General features: G+C 45.1%; 1 protein-coding gene across 2 annotated transcripts in view; it reads left to right on the top strand.

Moving 5' to 3' along the window:
• The first annotated feature begins 1292 nt into the window (after window positions 1-1292).
• The window catches only part of DZIP1L (DAZ interacting zinc finger protein 1 like), a 41581-nt gene continuing 16815 nt past the window's right edge, over window positions 1293-26058 (top strand). For both annotated transcript variants that reach the window (XM_073360343.1, XM_073360345.1), the window contains exons 1-10: window positions 1293-1366; window positions 9695-10273; window positions 12063-12147; window positions 13530-13654; window positions 16063-16224; window positions 16958-17095; window positions 18887-18949; window positions 21049-21189; window positions 22460-22490; window positions 24095-24145. In XM_073360343.1, coding sequence (XP_073216444.1) covers window positions 9758-10273; window positions 12063-12147; window positions 13530-13654; window positions 16063-16224; window positions 16958-17095; window positions 18887-18949; window positions 21049-21189; window positions 22460-22490; window positions 24095-24145 — 1312 coding nt within the window. In that variant the 5' untranslated portion in view covers window positions 1293-1366; window positions 9695-9757. The remainder of the gene's footprint in view (window positions 1367-9694; window positions 10274-12062; window positions 12148-13529; window positions 13655-16062; window positions 16225-16957; window positions 17096-18886; window positions 18950-21048; window positions 21190-22459; window positions 22491-24094; window positions 24146-26058) is intronic.

Here is a 26058-nt window from a genome sequence, read left to right as displayed (position 1 = left end):
CGGGGACAGTGGTCAGAGGAATTGCTAGATCCAGGCTCAATAAATAAGAGTCAGGATCAAAGTCAATGAGGGTCAGAGACCAAAGATAGTGCCAGGCTGCAGTCAGGAGTCACCTTCCTGGGGCACCCTCCAGGGTTAAATAGGGCTCCTGGCAAATCAAAGGGCCACAAGGTACTGTTACTCTGGGTCACTTGGGCCGTACGTCCTGCAGCTCCTACTCTCCACCATGCTCCCTGGCTGTGACTTTGCATGGGCCCTGGGTGGTGGTGTCCCAGGCTCTGCCGACCTGGGTCCTCATCCCTAAATCCTTACACCTGTCCCGGAAATTACACCTCCAGCTGCAGTGTAGCTACACCTTAGGAGAAGAATGACAAGATCCTTCACCCTCACCCCTTGTAATTCATCATGATGTTTACCTCCACTCTGTGGTACAAATAAACCCTCCCCCTATCTTCCCTGTGGTATGATTTGCAAGCCACAACAGCAGAAGGTCTTCCCAGCTTTTAGTCTCCTGGCCTTTTATTAGGGGGTTTCATTTACTTAGAAAGAAATGTAAGCTGGAGTCTTTCCCAGTGTTAGTTCAAATCCTTTCAAGCCCAGACCTCAAACAAGTCTAAATAGCAAATCTGTTTCTGCTCTGCTTGAAAGGCTGTTTAGAAATCCAAAGCCCAGGGGATGGCAGTTTAATAACCCATTATCAAATGTTTGCCATCTGTGATATGGTGTCTTTTGTAAACACAGCCGCTAACAAGTGGACTGCAAGCTGTAGCCTTTTCTATGCTGCACAAGTTACAGTAGAATTAACTAGCAGGAGTATGTACACGTATCCACACGCACAGTGAACCCTGAGCTCTGTTCCCTTAAATCATGGGGCCTGATTCTCCTCTCACTCACCACAGTCAATCAGGAGTAACTGCACTGAAGTACCTAAAGCTACACCAGTGTCAAGAGGCTACATGGTAGAGGAGAGTCAAACCAAGTGTTGCCAGAGCAACAGCTTGGCTTTAGGGAGCATTTTACCATTTGTTTTTCCCTGGAGAAGCCGCCTCGGGGGAGGGGGAGGCAGGGCAGGCTGCTTTCATCAGCACATAGGCATAGGCAGAGATGTATTTTTCTCCCTATGCTGGGAGAGGGGAACTGGGATTTTGCTTGAGCTAAGCACTAACAGCTGCTTTTCTTGGGTGGCTTTGAATTTCCCGGTGGGAGATGCAGGGAGGGGTGTAGTGTTACAGCACAGGAAACCCTCCCTGTTTTCCATGCAGCTTTGCATGGCCCTTCTGTGTTAGGAACCACTTTAACCCTCTGCGTTCATCACTCCAAGGCGACCTTTCTAGACTCTTTCCAAACTCTCCCTCTCTGGGGACAGGTAAGGATTTGCTTTTCTTGTGTCCTTGGGCTGGGATTTGCAGTCTCTCCTGGCTGGTCGAGTAATAAATACTGGATGTAAAAGTCTAGCTCAGAGGAGGGCTCAGACCAGCGTTTCTCAACCTTTTTGATACCAGGGACAAGCTTGCTGCCTTCCTAAACTGTGTCAGGGAGATCTCAGGGACTGGGGCCGTGCATGGACCGATCCCTGAGAAACACTGTGTTAGTTGGAAAGAGCTTCTGTTCACACTCATGCTTTGGAAAAGGAAGTATTGCAGAGGTTCCGCTTGGTTAAGTATTAGCTGCTGTGTCATGTCTCTAGCAGGCTAACCGAGCACGGGTACATCCCACTCCACCTCCACTTGGCTGTGTGCTAGGTTTGCAGACGGTGGGGATTTTTTACAACCAGCCCTTGAGGCCTGGGATCTGCACATGGAATCCTTGGCTTGCTTCAGCTGTTAGAGGGTGTTTCTGTTGCATCCATGCAGGAGAAAGAGAGTTTTGTGTGGCTTCCCCCGGAAGGGAGGTCTGGAGCAAGTATACCCTGCCAAGAAAGGAGGGGACGGCACTCTGCTGTCACTCACTCCGGGTCTGGGGGAGGGCTGTTAGCCTGCTAAGCAGTTTCTGAACCAGGGCCCAAATCCTGAAGTCTATAATCTGGTTCTGAAGCCAGTGGGATATTTGCCTGTATGAGGTGGGGTCACCACCTTTGAAAGGCAAAAAACACAGCACCCTCCAAAGCAAGCCCACTGCAACCCCAACCCCCAAGCCAACTCCACAACACCGCCCCCCCCCAACAGCCATTTATAGTATCTAGAGATAGAATACATATAGATAAGACTGGTAATATGACAGGTTTCCTCACTCTCCTGTGACTCAAACCCTCTTACACACATACAGTGCGCTTGTGTGTTGGTGGGCGGACAGCTGCTCTCTTTTCAACAGTTTTGATCTGTTATCACTTAAACTGTGGAAGTGGGAACACTGCAGCATCTCTAGCTGGACACAGACACTTTTATGTATCCCAGTGTATTGGCAGAATAATGAAAATCTTTAGACCCACGTAAAAAAACCGAGCAGATTAAATTATTTTTCTGACAACTGGCAAATCTATTTAAAAAAATGGCCAGGCTGGTCAAATACTGTTCAGGTGGTAGCCCTAGAGTGAGGGTTGAGAATTGAGGGCCACCCTATGCTGTTCCGCTGTAATACAGCTGCCAGCATTTGGGAACTTTTTTCCAAGGGACAAATTTCCAAATAAGCAGGGTGGGAGTGTGGGGGGGAGAAGCTGCTGGCTCCTCTTGTGTGAATGGGGTGCTTTAGTCTTCCCCACAGCTCGAGTGCTTTTCAGAAGGGAAAAAAAGGCCAACAAAATAACCAGAATGTCCCTAGAATGCTCAGATAGCGGGGGGGGGGGAGGATGGGGGGTGGGAATGGGAATGGAGAGGTAGGAAACAATGTTGTTGGAAGATTCGATAATACTTGATAATAATTAACACTGATTTACACCCTTTGCATGTTCAAAGTGCTTTACAGACCTTAACTAAATAATCTTTAGATTGTATATTCCCTAGCGCAGGGACTGTCTTTTACTTGTGGGTTTGTAAAGCACCTAGCACTTCCCAGGTGCTTTGATAATACAAATAAGTAAGAGGAGGGGGAAGGCCCTCAGCCCCTCCAATAACCTGCCCCTAGTTTTCTAATTGTTAAAACAAACCGTCAAACATCACATCACAATATACAATGTAAATAGTGTTAAATCAGAACCTAATAAGTTCTCAAGCAGCATTTTTCTTCCTTTACTTTCCTGTATATTTTGATTATTATCTATGGAAATATTTTTGTTGGTTTGTATGTGTACAGTGAAATCAACATTTGCCGACATTTACCGATAAAAATCTAATCCTTCCAAACCTAGTTGTAGACTTACAGTTAGCCTCTTTTCAGAATAATACACTGGAGAGGCTGCATTTATCAGCTACTTCATCTCTCAGAATGATTAGGTGGGGAGTGGTTTCTCAAAGTGCACAAGGAAACTCCTCATTCAATTTCTAAAAGTTGTGGCCTTTTCTTAGCCTCATTTTGTACTAATCTATGACCAGTTTTTTCCTTGGAATTTGAGGATGAACTCAAAACATTAACCCCAGCTTAATGCTATGGAAGCCAAACCGATCAGGGCTTTTGAGGGGTTCAGATTTACACAATGGAGAGTTAATACCACTGTGCTGAGTTAGTCGTACAGCATTCTGACATGCTTGGACACAGCTGAGGGCACACAGTGAAGTCCTGGCTCCATTGTAGTCCATGGGCCTTCATTGGGGAAGGATTTCACACAGAGATCCTCAGCTGGTGCAAATCACCACAGTGCCCTGAAAATCAAGGGCGTTGTGCTGATTTATACCAGCTGAGGATCTGGCCCAGCTCTGATGGCCTCAGTACCTGCCCCAGCAGCTGGAGTGGCTCTCCTTACGTGAGGACAGCCCTGCAGTGCCTTGTCCCTTCTGCCATGTAGAGTCCTCACCTGGGGTTGGGGTGTTGGGCCATCAGTGGGCTCCCTTGGTTCAGTCTGATACCATGGGAAATAGAGTTTGACCGTACAAAACAAAGCCGCCCACCAAGGTCCTTCCACACAGTGCTGTGTATCAATGATCCTGAGGAAAACTACGGCAAAGGCAAACAGTTCACCGTCACCCCGACACACACTTACGGTAAGCAACAGCATGCTTAGAGCTGTATTGCCAGGCACCAAGTTCATGATGAAAATCAGGTTAAACACCATTCCCTAGGAGGGCAAGGAGACCATGAATATTAATGAGATTGCACAACAACACCTGCCTCCAGTGTCATGGAGCAGCTCATTAGTGGATTCTAATTGGTGCTCTGACAATACACAGGAAGTGTACCAGAGCTGAGGCAACCTGGAGACATTCATTCAGACTGTGTTGCTGGCTACAAAGTTGGATGGGGAGCCAAATTTATTGAATTTGGATTCAGCCCTAGATGCCTCTTTTTGTCTGTGTTACAGAGATGGGCGGGCTTCCAGAGGAGTTGGGGGAAACATTCTCCTTAGTTATATGTGCTGAGCTAAACAACTGGGTCCCTCCAGTCGTGTAATGGTAGAGGAAGTCCTGGAACAGAGGCAAACTGAATTTATAGGGCCAGATCCTCAGCTGATGTAAATTAGCACCACTCCCTCAATGCAAAAAGAGATTGTTGTATTTTTTGCATTTTACACAACAGAAATACTACATAGAAACAACAAAGGCATGGTGGGCTTCAGATAACTCTACTGATCAATTACACACAATATACAAGATCTAGTTACACATTACACACAAAAAACTATGTTAAAAATACTATTTAGGTTGCAAAGTTGAACATGCAAAAGTCAGGAAATGCCAGCATTAATGTTGTCTGTGTCTGTATTAGTATATGATCATGTAATTAAAGACCATACCATAGTGCTCAAGAAGAGCTAAATGAAGATTGTAAAGACAACCTCAATTCTGGCAATTCTTAGCTTTTGAGTGCTTGCCTTTGAAAACTCCGTAATGTTCTTTTCATGTTGGGTTTGTGTGTGGAATTTCCCAGGTTTTTTAAAAAGCAAACGGCAAAACAGAAATTCTGGATGGTTAGAGATAAGCACCCAGGTCTTTTCTCCTTTTTCCCTACCTCTCTTGTCCCACCCCGGGTTTGGGAAGATTTCATATTCCATGGGCTGGTTTCCCTCATGGAAGAGAATACCCCTGTTATCCCCTTTGACTGCAATGGGAGGAACATAGGATTTCTCACACAAAACCAGTCCATCGATCAATCTAGTGTGAGACCCTGCCTTCAGGAGTGGCTAAGGCAGCACATGATGCTTCAGAAGAAGGCAAAAGCTCCCATAAGGAGCCAGTTGTACACTACTATATATCTTTTGACCCATACAGTGATCAGTTTATGCCCTGAAGTGACTGATTCCCCATCTCCTCACCCAGCAGGACTATACTCTCTCTCATTCAAGCTCTCTAAAATACTATAAATATATGTAATATACTAGAACATTGTGTTCTCTATAATTCTGTATTTCTGCAGCAGCCCTGCAGTTACTTTTGCTATATATAAACAGTACAGTGCGCTTTCGACACTGTTATTACCTAGGTAACCATAACAACAGGAGCTGATAACCCAAGGCTAGAAGCGATCCCTGCAGGTTTCCATTTCACAGAGCGCTGCTCAGCATTCCCGTCCCCAGATCATATTGAATATCACATTGCATGACAGTCCCACTCTCAGGGGTCCCCTTTGTTTGTCACAGCAACAGTGAAATAGACGTTTCACTGCAGGACACAGAAAACTGATAGGAGTTGGCTGGGTTAATCTCAGCTTGCGTGCATCTGGCTGCGATTAACTGTTATGAGCCAGGGCTGGGGTTTGTGCCTGTTTTTTCACAGCTCCTGGCACATTGGAGTTCTGATCTCAACTGGGGCCTCTAGACACTACCACAGTGCAAATCCTAAATAAACAATGAATAGCAATCATTACTTCTGCAGGCAAGAAATATGGTGCATCCGGGTATTAGTCGTGGTAGCCTTACCATTAGGGTTGCAAACTTTCTAATTGCAAAAAACCGAACACCCTTGCCCTGCCCCTTTCCCAAGGCCCTACCCTGCCCTGCCCTTTCTCTGAGGCCCCCCTCCCTCTGTCGCTTGCTCTCCCCCACCCTCACTCACTTTCACTGGGCTGGGGCAGGGCATTGGGGGTGGGAGTGGGTGAGGGCTCTGGCTGGGGGTGCGGGCTCTCGGGTGGGGCTGGGGATGAAGGGTTTGAGGTGCAGGAGGGGGCTCTGGGCTGCGGCCAAGGGGTTTGTAGTACAGGCACACGCTCAGAGCTGGGCCAAGGGGTTGGGGTGTGGACTCTGGGAGGGAGTTAGGATGCGGGAGAGGGTTCTGACCTGGGGCAGGGGGTTCAGGGTGCAGGCTCTGGCCGGGCAGCGCTTATCTCAGGGGGCTTCCAGTTGGCGGTGCAGCAGGGCTAAGGCAGGCCCCTGCCTGCTCTGGCTCCGCACTGTTCCTGGAAGCGCCTGGCATGTCCAGCCCTTTGGCGGAGGCGTGGCCAGTCGGCTCTGCGCAATGCATGCTGCCTGTACCCGCTGCCCCTGCAGCTCCCGTTGGCCACTGTTCCTGGCCAATGGGAACTGCAGAGTTGGCGCTGGGGGCAGAGGCAGCACGCAGAGCCCCCCGATCACCCCTGCGCCTAGGAGGCAGACATGCTGTCCGCTTCCGGGAGCTGCACAGAGCCAGGGCAGGCACAGAGCCAGCCTTAACCCCGGGCCCCCGCCAACTGGACTTTTAATGGCCCGGTCAGCAGTGCTTTCTCAGAGCTGCCAGGGTTCCTTTTTGACTGGGCGTTGCGGTCGAAAACCAGATGCCTGGCAACCCTACTTGCCATCTCTATCCCAATGAGTGATAAAGTCAGGTCGTGCAGGATGGGCTTTTAAAGGGTTTTTATTCACTTCCAAAAAATCTATGAAGCAGGAAACAAGCCTATCCCATTTTTTGGTCAAAAAATTCAATTGTAGACAGAAGTATGTTGCCCAGGTGCACACTGTCCCTCTTGGAGAACTACTGGGGAGATACAACTGTGACAAATGCCCGCAGGTAGCTGATTTGCAAATTCACCATTTCCTGTCTTCCTTGGATGCAGGACAAGTGTTTCAGTGTTAGTCACAGCCAGCCCAATTCTCCTCCTGCTGACACCATTGCAAATGAGGGGCAACTCCATTGAAGTCCATGTGGTTTCTCCTGTGTTAAATAGGTGTTGGTGAGATCAGGCTCAGGCCCAGGACATGCACACCTAGGATAGATAGATTAGGCTTCGGGTGGTTCTGGGTGGGGGGAACTCTGGCCGAGTTCTCTCAGCCTGGCTGTTTGTGACTCTTCCTCTCCTTGTTGCCATGTGGCACCTTAGAGACTAACCAATTTATTTGAGCATAAGCTTTCGTGAGCTACAGCTCACTTCATCGGATGCATACTGTGGAAAATTTAGAAGATCTTTTTATACACACACAAAGCATGAAAAAATACCTCCTCCCACCCCACTCTCCTGCTGGTAATAGCTTATCTAAAGTAATCACTCTCCTTACAATGTGTATGATAATCAAGTTGGGCCATTTCCAGCTTTGTGTGTATATAAAAAGATCTTCTACACTTTCCACAGTATGCATCCAATGAAGTGAGCTGTAGCTCACGAAAGCTTATGCTCAAATAAATTGGTTAGTCTCTAAGGTGCCACAAGTACTCCTTTTCTTTTTGCGAATACAGACAAACACGGCTGTTACTCTGAAACTTGTTGCCATGTGTCACTCCATTTTACCCCCTTGGGCACAACTCAGGAGAAACATATGGGACGGATCCTCCCCTGGTGTAAATCCTCACCTTTGAAGTCAATGAATCTATGTTGAGTTACACCAACTGAGGATGTGGTCCATGAGTCTCTATTTAAGTGTGCTACAGCCTGTGAACAAGTGCTGCCTTATCTTCCTTTGGGAGTTCAGCCTGGACAGAAGCTCAGAAAAATCTGATAGAGCTCTGCATTCATGAAATGTACCAGATCTGCATAAATTCTCACTCCATTTCCTGGCCCTGTCAATGACTTGCTTCAGACACACACACCCTGCTCCCTCAAACAATTTCAGACAATGAACGCATGTTTATTTTAACCGCCTAGAGATCTCAGGCTGATGGCAGTATAAGTCTACAATAGTCTGCCCTTTGGCATCTTGTTACTATTGCACATGACACACCTAGTAACACACTGTTGCTCTACACAACTCTCTGTTGTCAGTCTTCTTAGTGTTCAGAGTTGATCTGAAAATATGGTATGTAACATTTTATAAATGGCAATTTTTCTAAATAACTTCTCTGTAGGAATAGAACAGCGGGTATCCCATCCCATTCAGGATGATTGTAAACACTGAGAGCAGAATTTTAGAATCCTGTAACTGATGTCCTGATTTTAACAGTTAAATACTTGTTACATTTTACAGTTTGTGGATATTAACCCCCAGCAGAATTTCCAGCTACCAAGGCTAATGAGAAAGATTCCTTGAAACTATATATAGAGGTTTACAGATTTTTAAAATATCTTTTAAGCCTGGTTATCTAGCTGCTCTAATATGTAGGTCTATATTTTAGGACACAAAATGACCAAACACTGTGTCATGGAATAACTTAGATTTAAGTCAGAGCTAGGTCACACAAAAAAGTGGTTTTGGCCTGTGGATGGCACAAATAAAAAATGCTGCAATACAGGCAATGTATCTGGTTAACACGTGGTATTTGAAAGCAGTCAGAACTGTGTGCTACCGTGAAGAACTGTGTGTGTGTATATGTGTGTGTGAGAGAGAGAGACAGAACATTTAAACAGTTGTAACTCAAAAAGGATGGGTTTCAGAGTAACAGCTGTGTTAGTCTGTATTCGCAAAAAGAAAAGGAGTACTTGTGGCACCTTAGAGACTAACCAGTTTATTTGAGCATAAGCTTTCATGAGCTACAGCTCACTTCATCGGATGCATGTTCCCTGAACAAGCAGCGGCCCTAGTTTGAGAACCACTGAGCTACAGCCATGTGTTATTGGGATTCATACACAATGGGTGCATGCATATGTTTTAGGTGTGTATGCAGCCTTTAAGTATAGGTATGCTGTATAGAGGTGTTTGTATGAACATAGATATGTATTTGTACAATGTAGGTATGTGTATGCATACCATTGTGAGTGCTAAGGCCACTATATTAAAAAGTGACTTTCTGAAATTGGCTCCTAAATATACATTTAGGCACCTGAATAAGTTCTCTGATTTTCAAAAGGGTTGAGCACAGCAGTTTGCACTGACTTTGTATAGGCATACATGTATATGCAAAAACTATGGGTACGTGCATCTTCAGTATATGGGTGAGTTCTATACATAGTTGGTAAAAATGTATTTTAATTACCAAAAAAAATTGAAGAAAATTTTCCTCAAAATAATTTGATTTTCATTAAAAATAAATAAAATAAATAAAAACGAACTATTGGAGGGACTGGTTGATTTATTTTTTTTTTACAAAAATCCAAAATATTCCAACAAAAGCAGAAACTTTCTTGCGAAAATTCAAAAAGCCATTTCTTTGTTTTGAAAAATGTTTTGACAAAATGTTGCGGCCAGCCCTAGGATCACAGAGATTTGAATGTATGCAGAAGAAAGGTAGCTTTGTGTATGCACACAGTAGATGTGCATGCTCAGTGCAGATCTGTGTGTGTGAAAAACAATAAACATACTTACCAGCCTTTTTTCCTTATTTTCCAGCCTTTCTCCCAAAATACATACTACCCATTGCATTGGCCTGTCTTCAAAACTAAGTGGCTGAATATGCCAGGGCACACCGCCTCCATGAGCTACCCAACTAGTGGTGTTGTCTTTGGGAACATGCTGACCAATCCAGGTGGAATTCCCTCCTTCAAATTCCAGGCCCGTCGAGACAGCGTTGACTGGAGGCGGTTCAGTGCCATAGATGTAGAGCGGGTGGCTCGGGAGCTGGACGTGACCACGCTCCAAGAGAACATTGTCAGCGTCACCTTCTGTAACCTGGACTCGGAGAAGTGTCCACACTGCCAGCAGCCCATAGACCCGGTTCTCTTAAAGGTCCTTAAGATGGCACAGCTGACCATCGAGTACCTGCTGCACTCGCAGGAGTACCTGACTGCCAGCCTGGCGCTGCAGGAGGAGCAGCTGCAGGCTACCCTGGAGGAACTGAAGCGCACCAAGCAGGAGCTGGACAAGCAGGCAGAGGAATTGAAGGGAGTGAAGGAGGAGAGCCGGAGGCGGAAGAAGATGATTGCCACCCAACAGCTCCTCTTGCAGGCTGGGACCAATAACTACCACAAGGTGAGCTCTGGGGCAGAGAACAAAAATAACCTCCCAGCCTTGATTGTCCTGGAGGTATGAGAGGAAGGAGCCTTTTCATCACTGACCTCAGAGGCAATGGCAATTCAGTCCCCAGCAGCACTAGGTAAGCGTGACCTAGACCAGGCACTAGACAGAAAACTTCCCTGTTCAGCCCTGATCCAGCCAATCTGAACTGGAACCTTGTGAAGAGTTCCATTGACTACCGCTCTTCTTCCAGGTAAGTGTGTGCTTAAATGCTTGGCTGGATCATGGCCCTGGTGGCTCAGGCACTCACCCAGGATGTGGGAAACCCTGATCAAGTCTCCCCTCTGCCTACTGAGGAGAAGGGATTTGACCAGGGATCTCCCACGTCTCAGGTGAGCTCCCTGAACCACTGGGCTAAGGGACATTCTGAGGTGGGTCTCCCTCAGTCTCTCCTGTTGAAGCCATTCCTCTTTCATCAAATGTCAGTTGGGTCAGAGCCAGTGAGAATCACTCTCTAGCCCAGCAGTTGGAGCAGTCCCCTGAGAGGTGGCAGATGCCTGGTCAAACCCCTTCTCCCCCCAGGCAGCTGAGCTGGGATCTCCCACATCTGGGGGAAGGGCTCTAACTACTGGGCTAAAAAATGTAAGGGAGGAGATCCTCCTTCTTCCCTCTCCCCCCAGGCTGTTTTGTGTGGAGTGAGGGAGGTACCTAAGATGCCCAGCTCCAGGCAACGGGCCTCCCTGCAGCCCAGACTTAGGTGCCTAACTCCAGGATGGGGCGTGGCTTAGGGCACACCCCTCTCCTTAGCATCTCCCATTGGCTATCTTAGTTCCCTGCCTAGCGTGCTGGCTTTGTGGATCCCATTCTTAGGTGCCTCTCTCTCCCCATGCCTTGTGTAAGGAGCTTAGGTGCCTCACTCAGGCTCTGTGGATCCCAGTGTGTTCCTGTGATTTGCTGGGCACCTAAAAGTTAGGGGTTGCAATGCCGAAGGCCCTTTGTGGATCCAAGCTGAGGTCCTCAGATTCTACAGTCCTGGGGGCCATATAAATACCTATGATAGATATATGACAGGAAATCTAGGATCACTCTTTCTTTGGAAACCAGTAGCACATTTCTTTCCTCCAGTCTTATTGTACCTACCCAGGGTACAATTATTAATTATTAAAAACCAGTGATTGCCAATAAATCATCACATCGGTCATCCAATTCCCTTACTTGGGAATGTCCTACAAGCCATTGAATTTATATTCATCTATTCCAAACCGTCTCTTAGCCGCAGCTCTTCCTTCTTTATTAATGGCTCCAGCTTCACTTCCATCTTTTTCAAGTTGAAGACCAATTTTTTTTTAATTGCAGTACTTCAGCCATTTTTGAATCATTAATTCATCCTCCTCCTCGTTTGTTAATGAGCCTTCTTTCTCCCTAGTATTTCTTTCCTCCTGAATATCTTTATAAAAGCCCTTCTTTTTGTCCTTCATCACCCTGTGGCTAGTATTGACTTGTTTTGGTCATCTCTTGCTCAAAGTTTTCCCTGCAAGCCTGAGCGGTCTCTGAATCATCTTCTTGGATTGTCTCTTCTTCTCCACCCCTACAAGAGGTTCTCTTTTGGCCTCAGAGTAAAGATACTCCTGATAATCATGCTGTGATAAGGTTCTGACACAGGTCCCAAGTATGTTGGGAACTCTGCTTTCAAGTAACAGAATGAAGTCTTTTTGTTTGGGGTGGGAAGATAGGATGGGATGGGGAGAGCGTGGCACTCTGGTAATCTGACCCCTTTCACTCATTCGCTTTTTCTAATGCCCAGTGTCAGCTGTGTGACAAGGCCTTCATGAACTACTCCTACCTCCAAGCCCACGTTCAGCGTAGACACACTGAGGCCAGCGAAGCTGGTGAGTATGGGGCTGAGCTTTTCTCCTTTGGCTTCTTTTTGGAAGGGTTTTAGGCCTCCTAGCCGCAGGGGATGGCAAGCCTTGGAGAGGAACGACATGGGCATGCAACACACTTTATTGTTTTTAAGATTGGCTTTTTCTGAAATACTTTTGTTCTAAGTATATCATACTTTCCTTTAAGGAACCTGCTGGGTCACTAATTTCCTCTGTCAAGGCCCTAATGGGAGCAGCACTGCAGGGTCTGAGTCCAAGTCCAAGCTGCTAAGGTGATCGCAGTGCATTGTCACCCAGCATCCAGTCTGAGAGTGGGAAAAATGTATCTTCTCACCCCTCAAAAGAGGTGACAGACCCAGGGCTGGGACTTAGAGTGGGTGCTGGCAGAGAGACCAGGGGCTGTGTAAGGTACAGTGAGCCCAGTAACTATGATACTCAGCATCTCTGAAAATCAATTTAGGTTCATAGAAATAGATCTACATGACTAACCTTAGGTGCCCATCTGCACTGCTGAAGATCCCAAATCAGTAATGAAGCATTTACATCTAAAATGAGAAACAACACATTTGAAAACATATAGATGTCTCCTTTATTCAAAAAAAAAAAGGAAAGTCAGAGTGGCCTAGTGGCTAGAGCAATGGACTGGAACTCAGGAGATCTTGATTCTAAGCCTGGTGCTGCCACTGGCCTGCTGGGTGACGCTGGGCAAGTCACTTCCCCTTCTGTGCCTCAGTTTCCCCATCTGTAAAATAGAGATGATGCTACTGATCTCCTTTGTTAAGCACTTTGCTATCTATGGATCTATTTAGTCACTTATCAAGACCAGAATTCCGATGCTTCAGCTTGGCAGATAAGATAATTCAGAACTGGAGCCACACAGACACCATAGTCACCTGTTCCACTACCCACAAACAGGTTGCCTGGAGGAAAGAAATCACAAGGCTGGGTACAAAAAATGCAAGCTGAGCTCAAAGGAGGGCTCTTCAGCTGCTGTGATATGCATTCTGTCCAGCAGAGGGCAGTGGTGTTATACATATATCTTCATGTGTCCCATCCTTAAGTCATTTGCCCAAGTATCTTATTTTAAAATGGCAACAGCTGTTCAAAAAAACCTGCAGTGAAAAGCAAAGAATGGCTTGGCATTTTTAATTTTGTTACAAATTTGAACATGTGCCACGTTTTGCAAATATTTTTCACGGAAAATTGAGCCCCTTTTCTGGGGCAAATGACTCAAGGGCTGATCCTGAAGCTTTCAGGTCAACGAGAGTTTTGCCTCTGGCTTTAATGAAAGCAGGATCAGGTCCTAAACATCCCAGATAAGTCACAGCAGAAGCTTCTGGCAATTCAGGCTGTCACTTATGGTTCCTCCGTTTGAATGGCCTTCACAGAGAGACAGAAGAAGAAGCAGGTGGAGCAAATGGAGGATGAGATTCAAGAACTAAGAATGAAGCTGAAAGAGACCCATATGCAGCTGGAAATTGAGAGAGAGGCTGAGACTCAGTGCAGGGTTCAGGTATGAAAACAAATGCATTTCCAAGGATTTGGGGGGAAACGGGGGAGGGAGGGAGGGAGGAAGGGGGAACATTTATTTTATTTTGACCTGAAACAAAATGAAAAACTCAGCGAACATTTTCCAACATCAAGGAAAATTCTAATTTCTTTTGAAATTTTTCACAGAAAATCTGCAGTGAAAGGCAAAACTGCTTGACAGTAACAAAATTTTGGATATGTCCTAAAAGTAACATTCCTTTAAAAACAAACAAACTTTCAAACTTTCTAGGCCTAGTCTATGCTAGAAAAGGTTTGCTGGTGTCACTATACAGGTATATACAATCAGTGCTATACCAGCAAACCCTCCTACTGGAGATGCACCTATTAGCGCCAAAGAGTGCTTTTGCTGGTATCGCTTATACTAGTCCCCGAAACTGAATGAGCCATGCTGACAAATGGCCCTTTTGCTAGTATAACTACAACTATACTAGGGCTTTTGCCACTATCAAAATGTCATAGAGTCATAGCCCTGACTCACATTATTATACCAACAAACGTTTCCACCGTAGACCTGACTTTAGCCCAAAGCCGGCTCTACACATGTTTTTTGCAGTGGTGTAACTAAGGGTATGTCTACATTGGGGGAGGGATAGCTCAGTGGTTTGAGCATTGGCCTGCTAAACCCAGGGTTGTGAGTTCAATCCTTGAGGGGGCCATTTGGGAGCAGGGCAAAAATTGGGGATTGGTCCTGCTCTGAGCAGGGGGTTGGACTAGATGACCTTCTGAGGTCCCTTCCAACCCTGGTATTCTATGATTCTATGATTGCAATCACAGGGTGTGGCTGCAGCCAGTTTTAGACATATCTGAGCTAGTTCTCATCTAGCTAGCTAGAGTACCAGAGCAGTGACGCTGTGGCAACCTGGGCTGTACAAGCCCACTTGGAATTCTGGGTAATTCACACTGTTCTCATAAACAAACTAGCGAAATGCAACCTAGATGGAGCTACTGTATGGTGGGTGCATAACTGGTTGGAAAACCATTCTCAGAGAGTAGTTATCAGTCGTTCAAAGTCAATCAGGAAAGGCATAACAAGTGTGGTCCTGCAGGGATCAGTTCTGGGTCCCATTCTGTTCAATATCTTAATCAATGATTTAGATAATGGCACAGAGAGTACACTTATAAAGTTTGTGGATGATACCAAGCTGGAAGGAGTTGCAAGTGCTTTGGAGGATAGGATTAAAATTCAATATGATCTGGACAAACTGGAGAAATGAAGTAAACAAGATGAAATTCAATAAGGACAAATGCAAAGTACTCCACTTAGGACGAAACAATCAGTTGAACATATACAAAACAAAATGACTGCCTAGGAAGCCGTACTGCGGAAAGGGATCTGGGGGTCACAGTGGATCACAAGTTAAATATGAGTCAACAGTATAATACTGTTGCAAAAAAACCCAAACATCATTCTGGGATGTATTAGCAGGAGTGTTGTAAGCAAGATATGAGAAGTAATTCTTCCACTCTACTTCATGCTGATTAGGCCTCAGCTGGAGTATTGTGTCCAGTTCTGGGTGCCACATTTCAGGAAAGATGTGGACAGATAGGAGGAAGTCCAGAGAAGAGCCACGAAAACTATTAAAGGCCTAGAAAACATGACCTATGAGAAAAGATTGAAAAAATTGGCTTTGTTTAGTCTGGAGAAAACTGATAGGGGACATAACAGTTTTTAAGTACATAAAAGGTTGTTGCAAGGAGGAAGGAGAAAAATTGTTTCTCCTTAACTACTGAGGACTGGACAAGAAGCAATGGCCTTAAATTGCAGCAAGGGTGGTTTCTGAGGAAAAACTTCCGAACTGTCAGGGTGATTAAGCACTGGAATAAATTGCCTACGGAGGCTGTGGAATCTTCGTCATTTGAGATTTTTAAGAGCAGGTTAGACAAACACCTGTCAGGAGTGGTCTAGATAATACGTAGTTCTGCCCTGTGTGCAGGGGAGTGATTTAGATGACCTCTCGAGGTCCCTTCCCGTCCTACACTTCTTCGATTCTATAATTACATACTCTTGTCAATTGGGGTGGTGATTTTATGTTGAAATAGTTATACTGGTAGAAGCGCTAGTATGGCTGTAGTTATACTGATATAACTATGCCTCATACCAGGATACCTAATAGGAATAAGCACCTTTATACCAATATAACTGCGTCCACGCTTGAGTGGGGAGGTGCCACTTTAGTTATACTGATATTGTTAAATCAAAACAAAATTTGGGTGCAGATACAACCTAAGCTCAGAGAAACTGACTGATCTGTGAAGTCAGATTGCCAGAGCTTATTTCCCGGGGGGGGGGCAGAAGATGCGGGGTCTGAATCATTAGAAAGCCTGTGTTTTCCTCTCAGCTCCAGCTTGGAGTTTATGTTTCCTTGGCAGGAAGCAGAGATAGTTCGCCAGAGAGAAGAGGAGGGAAGAAGGGGATTTGAGAGATGGAAAGAGGAGGAGAGGACAAAGTTTCAGGAGGAAATGGACGGCCTGCGGCAGTTGTTCCTGACAGAATTCAAGGACATTGCCAGCAAGAACTCTGCCTTGGAAGGGGTGAGTGAAATGTGAGGGTTAATGTTCTTCTGTTGAAACAGATGCTCAGCTTTTCCCCTGGCCTGTGTTTTGGCTCAATAAGTCCCATTGCTTTTTCTCTCTAATGCCGTCAGATCAGAACAAAATATCAAAAGTTGGCAAGGATGTTTTTCATCCACAGGCTGGTAAGTGTAGCTCCCCTTTATACCAATGCGGAAAGTGAAGGAGTGTCACACAAGGAAATGTCAGTGAAACTAGGAAGCAAACAAACTGGCTTAAAATAGTGCTGGGAACCCAAACGAATCACAGCACAGAAAAGAGACCTCAAGGGGTGCTGAACAAGCTCAGTGGAGTCAGTGGGATTCCAGAGCTCGGTGACTTGTGTATTCCAGCCGCTGCAGTAGCCCTGGCATTTTAATATGCCCCATTGCACCCCAGTTTGGCAACACATGGGTCTCTCTCAGAATGGGGGGAAATATTGACCTGTTCAAGGAAACTTCCTACCACGCCCCGCCATGTCATGTACAATATCAAGCCAGGATTGCTTGTGTGTAGTTCAGTTGCATTGTTATTTTTATGGTAAGTCTCACCTAAAGGAAAACAATATTCTAAGGTCAGACACTCCCATCTGACAGGCAATGCAGCATTTTGATAAGTGAGTCGCAGGTATCAGTGCTCGAGTCACTTCCCCATCAGGTACCATTGCTAGCTGGTATCTGACGTAAGCAGAAATATCTCCTTCCATCCTCTCCAGAAACTGCAGGAGCTGCAGGCCAAAAACCTGGTGGCATCCAATCTGGGGGTCCTGCGGGATGAGGACTCTGATGACAAGCAGCAGTGGGCACTGACTCAGAGAGAGCTCCAGGGCATGAGGGAGAAGATGGAATTACAGGTGAGGCAGTGCCTCCAGCTGCAGCAGCCCATTTGGTTCGGATCAGTTTCCCATCAGCCAGCTGTGGGGAACCTCTCCCATGACTGCGCAATATAGCACAGGGCAAGGGAAATCCAGTAATGTCCCTTGCATGGAACTTCATGGCACACTAGGGCTCACATTCAGGATAGCACTGGGCATATGCTTAATTTTTAGCATGTTCGTAATCCCAGGTGCTTTTCTGAATCGTGGCTTGCGTGTGTTTTCCAACATGCACAGCTCTGCAGAAGGGTTATGAGCCCTCGTGCTCTAGTACATAACTGACCTCTAATTCATGGGGGCAAGAAACTTTCCTTGGTGGCAGTTTAAGTCATAACCATCCCTTGCAAGGTGAAGCAACTTGGTGACAGGTATTGGAGTAGATAGAGCCCTGGTCTGATCCGATCTGGCAATTCCTTTTTGCCTATGAGGTGAAATTTTAAGACGTAGTTCTTGCTCTCTACCCACGGTACATGCACAGTGGAATGGTCCATTCTTTCTGCAGATGAGATTCCACTGGACAAAGGCTCCATCTGTTCAAAGTGAGGATTTGGACTATCTGACCAAACAAGCTCTCTGATTAAATGGACCCATTGCTCTCTTTTCTGCTCGATGCTTGTGTCTATGGCAAGGTTAACCTTGGTAGAAGACAGCTTGAGCAGACATTCCCAAGAGGCAAAAGCCATAGGCATGCATTGCATGGTTGACCATGCTTTTTATTTTAGACACAGTCATGGGCCAGCTGAAATATAGAACCTTCACTCTCCAGCCTCCTGTCCCCTCTGCTAAGTTATGGGGTTGTTCACCAGCCTTCCAGTTAGTGAAGCTGTAAATAGAGTGGGCTGCCAGTCGCTCCCAACAGCTATTACAATATATTTGACTACAATTGTTTGACTACACGCATGGCTCATTCCTTAAAACGTTCAAGAGACCAAATAACCAAATTTATTGTCTAAAGACAAAGCAGTAGAATACGAAAATGAGAAATACATGCCATTCTTCCAGGGAGCAAATTCTCACAGCAGATTCACCTTACACAGAAGGTGTGCTTCCCCAATGCCTCCTTAAACTAGCCATCTTTTATAGCATGGCTGTTCACACGTTACAAAGCACTATTCACATCACTTAAAGTTTAACTAGCCAGCATTGTCTTTGGTGCCTCACTGTACTTTTCCATCTGTCATTTGACTATTACATTCCAAATGTTAAGGGGCAGGAAGATACTCCCTACTACAATGCATTCATACATCTTACATTATTTTCTTGTACCTTTGTTTCATAACACTCGTCCAGCTAACTTTTGACAGTTTTTAAATTTCCTTAAGACAAGTACTGAACTATATTTGTCCCAGGGCATCATGGGATATATGACTTAGCATAAGTGAGCAAGAATAAGCATAGTACAATTTAACAATCTATACCCTGCACATAATACTATTAATGTGGTGTATGGGTGAGTGTGTAAAAAATAACCTATATGCATTGACTAACAAATAATGGCAGATTACAAGAGCACAAGAATACTGGCCTCTATGCCAGAGTGGGGTTGGAGGAAGAGCCCTATACCAGGTTTAAGGCTGCCCTGAAACAGCCTTATGAGGTCCAAAGGTCAAGCCAGAGAAAGCTAGTTCACTTGGAGAATGGAAATGTTGGGAGGTGCTCCTCTGCACCAGCCTTAACCTCTGAAACTTTGGATCACAGTAATGGTGAATAATGGCACACTCATGGCAAACTGAATGAGAAGAAAAAACAAAGGTATTTTTGATTTGTCAGAAAACAGAATGGAAGAAGAAGCTGAAGGAGCTTCAGAAGGAGCACCAGGTGGAAAAGGAAGAGGTAAATACCAGACGGACGCTAAAAGTGATGACTGAGAGTTCTCCCATGGGTAGCACATCAGTCATGAGCTCCTGAGGCACACAGTAAGATCCTGCTTGCACCACCTGGACTCACATCTCACAGACACATTTGCAGAAGGTTTTTTCTGCCTCAGTTTGAAACATCTGCACTATTAGACCACATCAGCTGCACAGAGCTCCCTCAGCAGAATTCGGCCCATCCACTAGAAACAAGGAAGGTTGCCCGGCAATGTAGTGCAAAGGTTGAATAGTAACTATTTTTCTTTGCCATGGGATGTTGTGAAGGCCAAAAGTGTAAGTAGACTCAACAAAGAATTAGATTAGTTCATAGAGTGGACAGTCAATGGCTGTTAGCCAAAATGGCTAGTATGCTCCATATGTCCCTAAAATCTCCAACCCCCAGAAACTGGGATTGGATGATGGGATGGATCACTCAAAATTGCCCTCTTCAGTTCACTCCCTCTGAATCATCAGGCACTGGCCAGTTGGAAGATACAGTACTGGTCTAGACGGACCGTTGGTCAGACCCAGTATGGCTGTTCTTATGGTCTTTTTCAATAGTAGCTTTCTTACAAAATAGCTCAAGGGGTTTTACAGTGAGGAGTTGCAGTAGGGTTGCCAACAGCCCGTTATTACAAGGGACTTCCCTTATTTTTTCATCTCTGTGCAACATGATTGGGAATTACTGAGTATTGCAAAAAGCTGCAAGAAATAGCCCTGGTGCATGTAGGTGATTATTTAATAAATAAAATAATAGTCATAATATCAGGAGGAGGATGGTGGGCAGGGATACTAAGAAAACCATCCCTTATTTTTGAAATACAGTTGTTGGCACCCGTACAATAGAGAAGAAACACTTTACAGAGCTGGTCATGGATTGATTAGGGTAAACAAAAATGTAGCTTGAAATATAAGGGCCCAATGTGACTCTAATTAAAGTCAAATAATCTTTGGCTTAAAGGGATAACCACCGGGCTGGGAGCCAGATGACCACAAGTTCAAGTCCTACTTCGGGGGGGATAGCTCAATGGTTTGAGCATTGGCCTGCTAAACCCAGGCTTGTGAGTTCAATCCTTGAGGGGGCCATTTAGGGATATGGGGCAAAAATCTGTTGGGTGATTTAATTGGGGATTGGTCCTGCTTTAAGCAGGGTGTTGGACTAGATGATCTCCTGAGGTCCTTTCTAACCCTGATATTCTATGATTCAATGGGAAGATTCCCACAGTGCCATCAGTTGTCACAGTGGCTTTATGACACAGCCATGTGTGCTTCCACAAGTGGAAAGTGACCATCCGCTGCCATTTCACAGGGGACACTGAGCACCATCAGACAGCAGCAGCTGTGGGTCACTTGTTACTAGAGCTGGTTGGAAAATAGAATTTCCGTTTTGTGGGAAATTCTGACACTTTTGAAATTTCTTGTGAAATGAAAATTTGTGACCATTGAAATGTTTCATTTCAATAATATTGAAACATGATAAAATATTAACTAATACAGATTCAACTTTAATATAATTGAAACAAAAATCAAAATGATACATATTAATTTCAATGATATATTTAATACTATTGATACATATATGTTAATTTTAAAGTAATATAGACAAATTTAATCAAAATTATAAAGTCAAATCTATAGTGTAGTTAATATTTTATATCATTATGTTTCAATAATATAGTGAAATATTTTGCCTTATGGAAACATCATCAAATGAAACAAAAAAGTCAAATGATTAGTTATGAAATTTTCCCATCAAAAACTTAGTCAAAATGATACTTTCCCATTAAATGTTTTGATTTCCATGAAGCTGCATTTTCCATTTCTTCTCTCTCTACTTAGTCTTGATTTGAATCTATGATCAAGCAGGAAAAGAGAGCAGCAGAAGTTTATAAATATGCCACTGGATATCAATGCAAAATAAAATCTCAAGGCAAAGTGAAAATCCAGGAGCTGCCCCACTTAACCTTGGCCAGGAGAGCAATCTGAGCTAACGGGCAAAATGGTATTTTCACCATATTTTCACCATATTTTATACTCGTCACATCCAGGTCTCATAATTACCTTCCTTGTCTCTCTCAGTTGAAGAGTGAAAATGAGAGACTCCGGGCCTCCCTGTCTCAGGAACAACGGATAGCTGCTGACTGCTTCCAACAGCAAATGGGCTCGCTCCATGCTCGGCTCAAAGAGCAGACCAAGGTTATCAGGTTGCAGGAGAAAACAGTAAGCTTGCCATGTTCTTGTGGGCCTGTGAACACAACATGGCTCTCTGTCCCACTCCAGAGGCTAATCCACACTTAGTTTATGAGTCTGCCACAGCCTTTGAGCTACAGAAGATGGCATCTTCAGCTCAGACAGTAACACAGGCAGTAACAGTTATTTGCTTTAGAGTGCATCTGAAGTATGATTTTTAAGCCACGCACTTCTCCTCAGTAAGGACCATTTACCTGAGGTATTTCAGCTTCCTACACAAACTGCTGAAGTACTAGAGCTATCCAAAAATGAGTGGAGGATTCTCATATACAGTGGGGAAAATGTTGGGGTTTTTTACTCAGTCTCAAAAATTACTGGTTTTGAGGGGGAGGAGGGGAAGGGCAAACAGTTATAAGGAGGCGAGAAGGGTCCTTCAAGGCCCCCAACTGTAACTGGTGCTGGTACTTGAGCTAAAATATAATGATGATACAATTAAAGATGTAAGCCCTGATTCAGCAAAGCACTTAAGTATGTTCTTAACTTTAAGCACATGCTTAAATGTTTTACTAACTCAGGATGGATTTAAGCAGGAGCCTGTGCTAAAATGCTTTGTCAAATCAGGGTCTCAGGCCTGGGCTACACTTCACTTTAGGTCAGCCTAGCTATGCCGCTCAGGGGTGTTGAAAAATTCACATCCCTGAGCTCTGTGGCTAAGCTAACCTAACCCCTGGTATAGATGTGCCTCAATTGATGGAAGAATTGTTTTGCTGACCTAGCTACCACTGCTTGGGGAGATGGATTTATTGCGTGGACAGAAAAACCCCTTCCGTAGATGTAGGAAGCATCTGCCCTATGATGCTACATTGGCATTGTAATGCCTGTGATGTAGAAATGGCCTAAGTCCCACAAAATCACAAACACCCCCCATTATCACATACATATGGGAACGAGCAGGCACAAGCCATGTGCAGAATAATAACGGGACAACATTTAGTATTGCAGCTTGGAGATTATTTTATTCTTTTCTCGACCTTTGACTGAGACAGCGTTACATATAATTATATATAATAAATAAAGCTTTTCTTTTTGTCTGCTGGCAAAGCATCCATCTAGGAACCATCTGGTGTATAATTCCACCAAAAATGTCTATGCTTTGGCCTTACATCGAATTATTTTGTGCACCCTTTGAGGTTGTGCCCAAATGTGAAAACTCCAGTTAGAGATAAAAAAGTTACTAGACTTTGCAGACAAAAGAAACCAGTCTTTGAATCATGGATAATGATAGATAATTTCTTTGCAGATCAAGATACTGTCTGCAAGCAAAGCTGAAGGTAATGTTCTGTCTTTTGGGTTAATGAGAGTGAGAACTGATAAGATTTCCATAGCTGTGACTGCACCACCCAGCTGCATGTACAACTTCATCTCTCTCTTGACAGCCTTTACAGCATACTTGCTGGTTCAGGCAAGCAAGCAAGGAAAATATCTGATTAGCATCTAAAGTTTTCTGACCCTCATGTCTAAGGGCTGGTCTACACCATCGCTCAAGTTGATGTAACTTACATAGCTCAGAGGTGTAAAAAAGACACTTGAGCAATGCAAGTTACAGTGACCTAAGTGCTGTCCACACTGGTGCTATGTCAGTGGGAGATGCTCTCCCACCGACATACCTTCTGCCTCTCACAGAAGTGGAGTAATTATGTTGACAGGAGAGCGCCCTCCTGTCAGCATACAGCATCTTTACCAGATGTGCTACAGCAATGCAGCTATGCCAATGTAGCGCGGAGGTGTAGACTTGCCCCTAGGGATTCAGATATAAATCAAGATCTGGCAATAAAAGTAAGAGCCCCTCCCAAATGATTCTTTGTTCCAGTAAATCAGTTGCACAAGAATAAGGAATTGTTCCATCTCAGATTTTCTCATTGAGATCGAGGTTTCCCACAATGCCAGTGCCGGGGCAAAGCAAGGACTTCCCTTCAGATGCTGTGGCTACTAAGCTGCAGAGAGCCCTGAAGTGTCAGAAACCAATCTTGGCAGCAAAGAGATTTTAAATATTCCTGCCATCACTGTAACAGTCCCCTCCCCACTAGGCACTCTCTTGTGGCCTGGCTTGGTATTGCAGCTCTCACACTGGGCCAGCACCCCCTACCGACCATCACTCCAGTGCTGTGGTGGCTTGTTGGATAACTTGGCAGTTGAGTTGGGTCAGGATTTTAAGGCCTCCCCTTCCAGAGTCACAACTGGCCCAACTAAAAGGTCCAAAATGTCCATAACAGAAACAAAAAAAATCCTTCCACCTTCTCTGGGGCTTCTTCTTGACTCAATCTGCTGCTCCCTTGCTGGGCTCAGCTACCCTTGTAAAGGGTTTACGCCGGTGAGGGAACCCAGCCCCACGCTCAACTCTGGGTTCTATCAACTCTGGGTTGGATCCTCTACCTTTATTGCAGTTTTTCAGGACCACTTCATGTCTTGAAGGTCTCCCAGTCTGTTCTGCATTTAGCCAGGGTTTCTCCCTGCCTGGAGAGCAGTCTTTTCTGCTTGCTTATGACCCTGCAGGAGCCATCTCAGTCCTGTCCCTCCAGCTCTTCCCCCAACCAGACCCTGCCAGCACTTAACCATGGCTCCTTTTATTCAGTAATCACCTAATTCCTCTCAGATGGGACCCATCCTGTAATCAGGGCTGGCTTAGGCCCAGGCTCTGCACCCACCTGTTATGAATACAAAGTTACACTCAAACGAATGGGGCAGACTTTCTCGCCTCCTCACATCCTACAAGGTCCTAAGAGTCTGTTGAGTTGCTAGCTTTGAAGACCACTGTTTTCATAGCATTCATCAGAGGATTGAGTCTTCCTTTTCTGGGGAGAAGGTCCCTTCCAGTGGGATATGTAACCAATCGTGCGTAGGTCTCTGAGTCATCAAGGATTTCTCTTCTCTGCAGTGACCCAGGAAACATCCAGGGTACCAGATCTAGAGGAGTCTTCTGAAGAAGGTATCTATCATATAAATGAAAGTCCTTCTCTCCTGGTGTCATGCAGGTGTTGGACTTTAGACGTTGATGAGGGTGTGCAAAAAGGAGGAATTTCGGGACAAAACAGGCTTTGGGTGAGGTACTCTGTCCCCGATGTTTTCTCCCTAAGTTTGAGCAGAGCACGGTCACTTGATTACAACAGCATCACAGCAAGCAGCCTTCTGCATGCTTCTTGTGATTAGACGTTTTCAGCAAGGATGCCCTTCTTGCACTCAGGCCCACACTGTCTCCCTGTTAGAAAGAACCTGACTGTACCTCAGCTCTCAACAGCGTACAACCTAACAGCACCCTGAGGGTAACGCCACCCTGATGTCAGCACTCTACCCCTCCCTCAGAAGAGTAGTGCTGTCTGCAGGAGCAATCCCTAAGCTCTGCGGAGAGTTTAAGTGGAAAGGAAAGCCAAGAATCACTTACCGACCCAGCCTGATGGAGCCATGTACTGTGAGCTGGTCAAAAATGGGGAGAAGTTTTTGACAAAAATAAAAGAAAATAATCACCCCACATTTTCATTTAATTTATTCCCACAAAAATAATTTTTGCTGAAAAATTGAAAAAAACTACCAAACAAAAAATCAGCTGAAAACCAAACTATTTCAATTTGGAAATACTGCTGTGGTGCCTCGTGGGAGTTGTAGTTTGGATGCTTCATGCTCCCGTTCTTCTCTATAGCCCATGATTCTGAGTTGGACTACATCTCCCAGGACGCACCATGGAATCTTCTCTTGGAGAGGGAGGTGGAACATCAGGGAATCCCAAGAGGAGACCATGGTGCATCATGGGATATGTTGTCTGATGAGTTTTCAGCAAAGCATTTCAGTTTTGCGGGATTCGGTTTTTGACAAAAAAATTAAATAATTTCAGAGAAAGTAGACACTTCATGAAAAATTTTGTTTAGTTGAAAATCCAATTTTCCATCAAAATCCATTTAAAATGGATTGTGCATGGAAAATTTGCAACCAGCCTGAGAAACGTAGTGTGAATGTGTGGCAACACAATAACTGCACAACTGAGCACCTGATTCTCCCAGTGAAACCTGGGATGGGCCCCACCTTACTCATTAAAGTGGTATAATCTGCTTTCCAACAGCAGAGTCAGGGATGTGGTCTGGGGTGGGTCAGCTTATAGAATCATAGAATATCAGGGTTGGAAGGGACCTCAGGAGGTCATCTAGTCCAACCCCCTGCTCAAAGCTCCCCAACTAAATCATCCCAGCCAGGGCTTTGTCAAGCCTGACCTTAAAAACCTCAAAGGAAGGAGATTCCACCACCTCCCTAGGTAACGCATTCCAGTGTTTCACCACCCTCCTAGTGAAAAAGTTTTTCCTAATATAAAACCTAAACCCCTCCCACTGCAACTTGAGACCATTACTCCTCGTTCTGTCATCTGCTACCACTGAGAACAGTCTGGATCCATCCTCTTTGGAACCCCCCTTTCAGGTAGTTGAAAGCAGCTATCAAATCCGCCCTCATTCTTCTCTTCCCCAGACTAAACAATCCCAGTTCCCGCAGCCTCTCCTCATAAGTCATGTGTTCCAGTCCCCTAATCATTTTTGTTGCCCTCCGCTGGACGTTTTCCAATTTTTTCACATCCTTCTTGTAGTGTGAGGCCCAAAACTGGACACAGTACTCCAGATGAGGCCTCACCAATGTTGAATAGAGGGGAACGATCACATCCCTCGATCTGCTGGCAATGCCCCTACTTATACATCCCAAAATGCTATTGGCCTTCTTGGCAACAAGGGCACACTGTTGACTCATATCCAGCTTCTCGTCCACTGTCACCCCTAGGTCCTTTTCTGGAGAACTGCTGCCTAGCCATTCGGTCCCTAGTCTGTAGCAGTGCATGGGATTCTTCCGTCCTAAGTGCAGGACTCT

This window comes from Lepidochelys kempii, chromosome 9, assembly GCF_965140265.1.
Source record: "Lepidochelys kempii isolate rLepKem1 chromosome 9, rLepKem1.hap2, whole genome shotgun sequence".
In the NCBI taxonomy this organism is placed as follows: Eukaryota; Metazoa; Chordata; order Testudines; family Cheloniidae; genus Lepidochelys; species Lepidochelys kempii.
The sequence above is the reverse complement of the archived record's forward strand: the minus strand, read 5'-3'. Positions and strand labels throughout refer to the sequence as shown.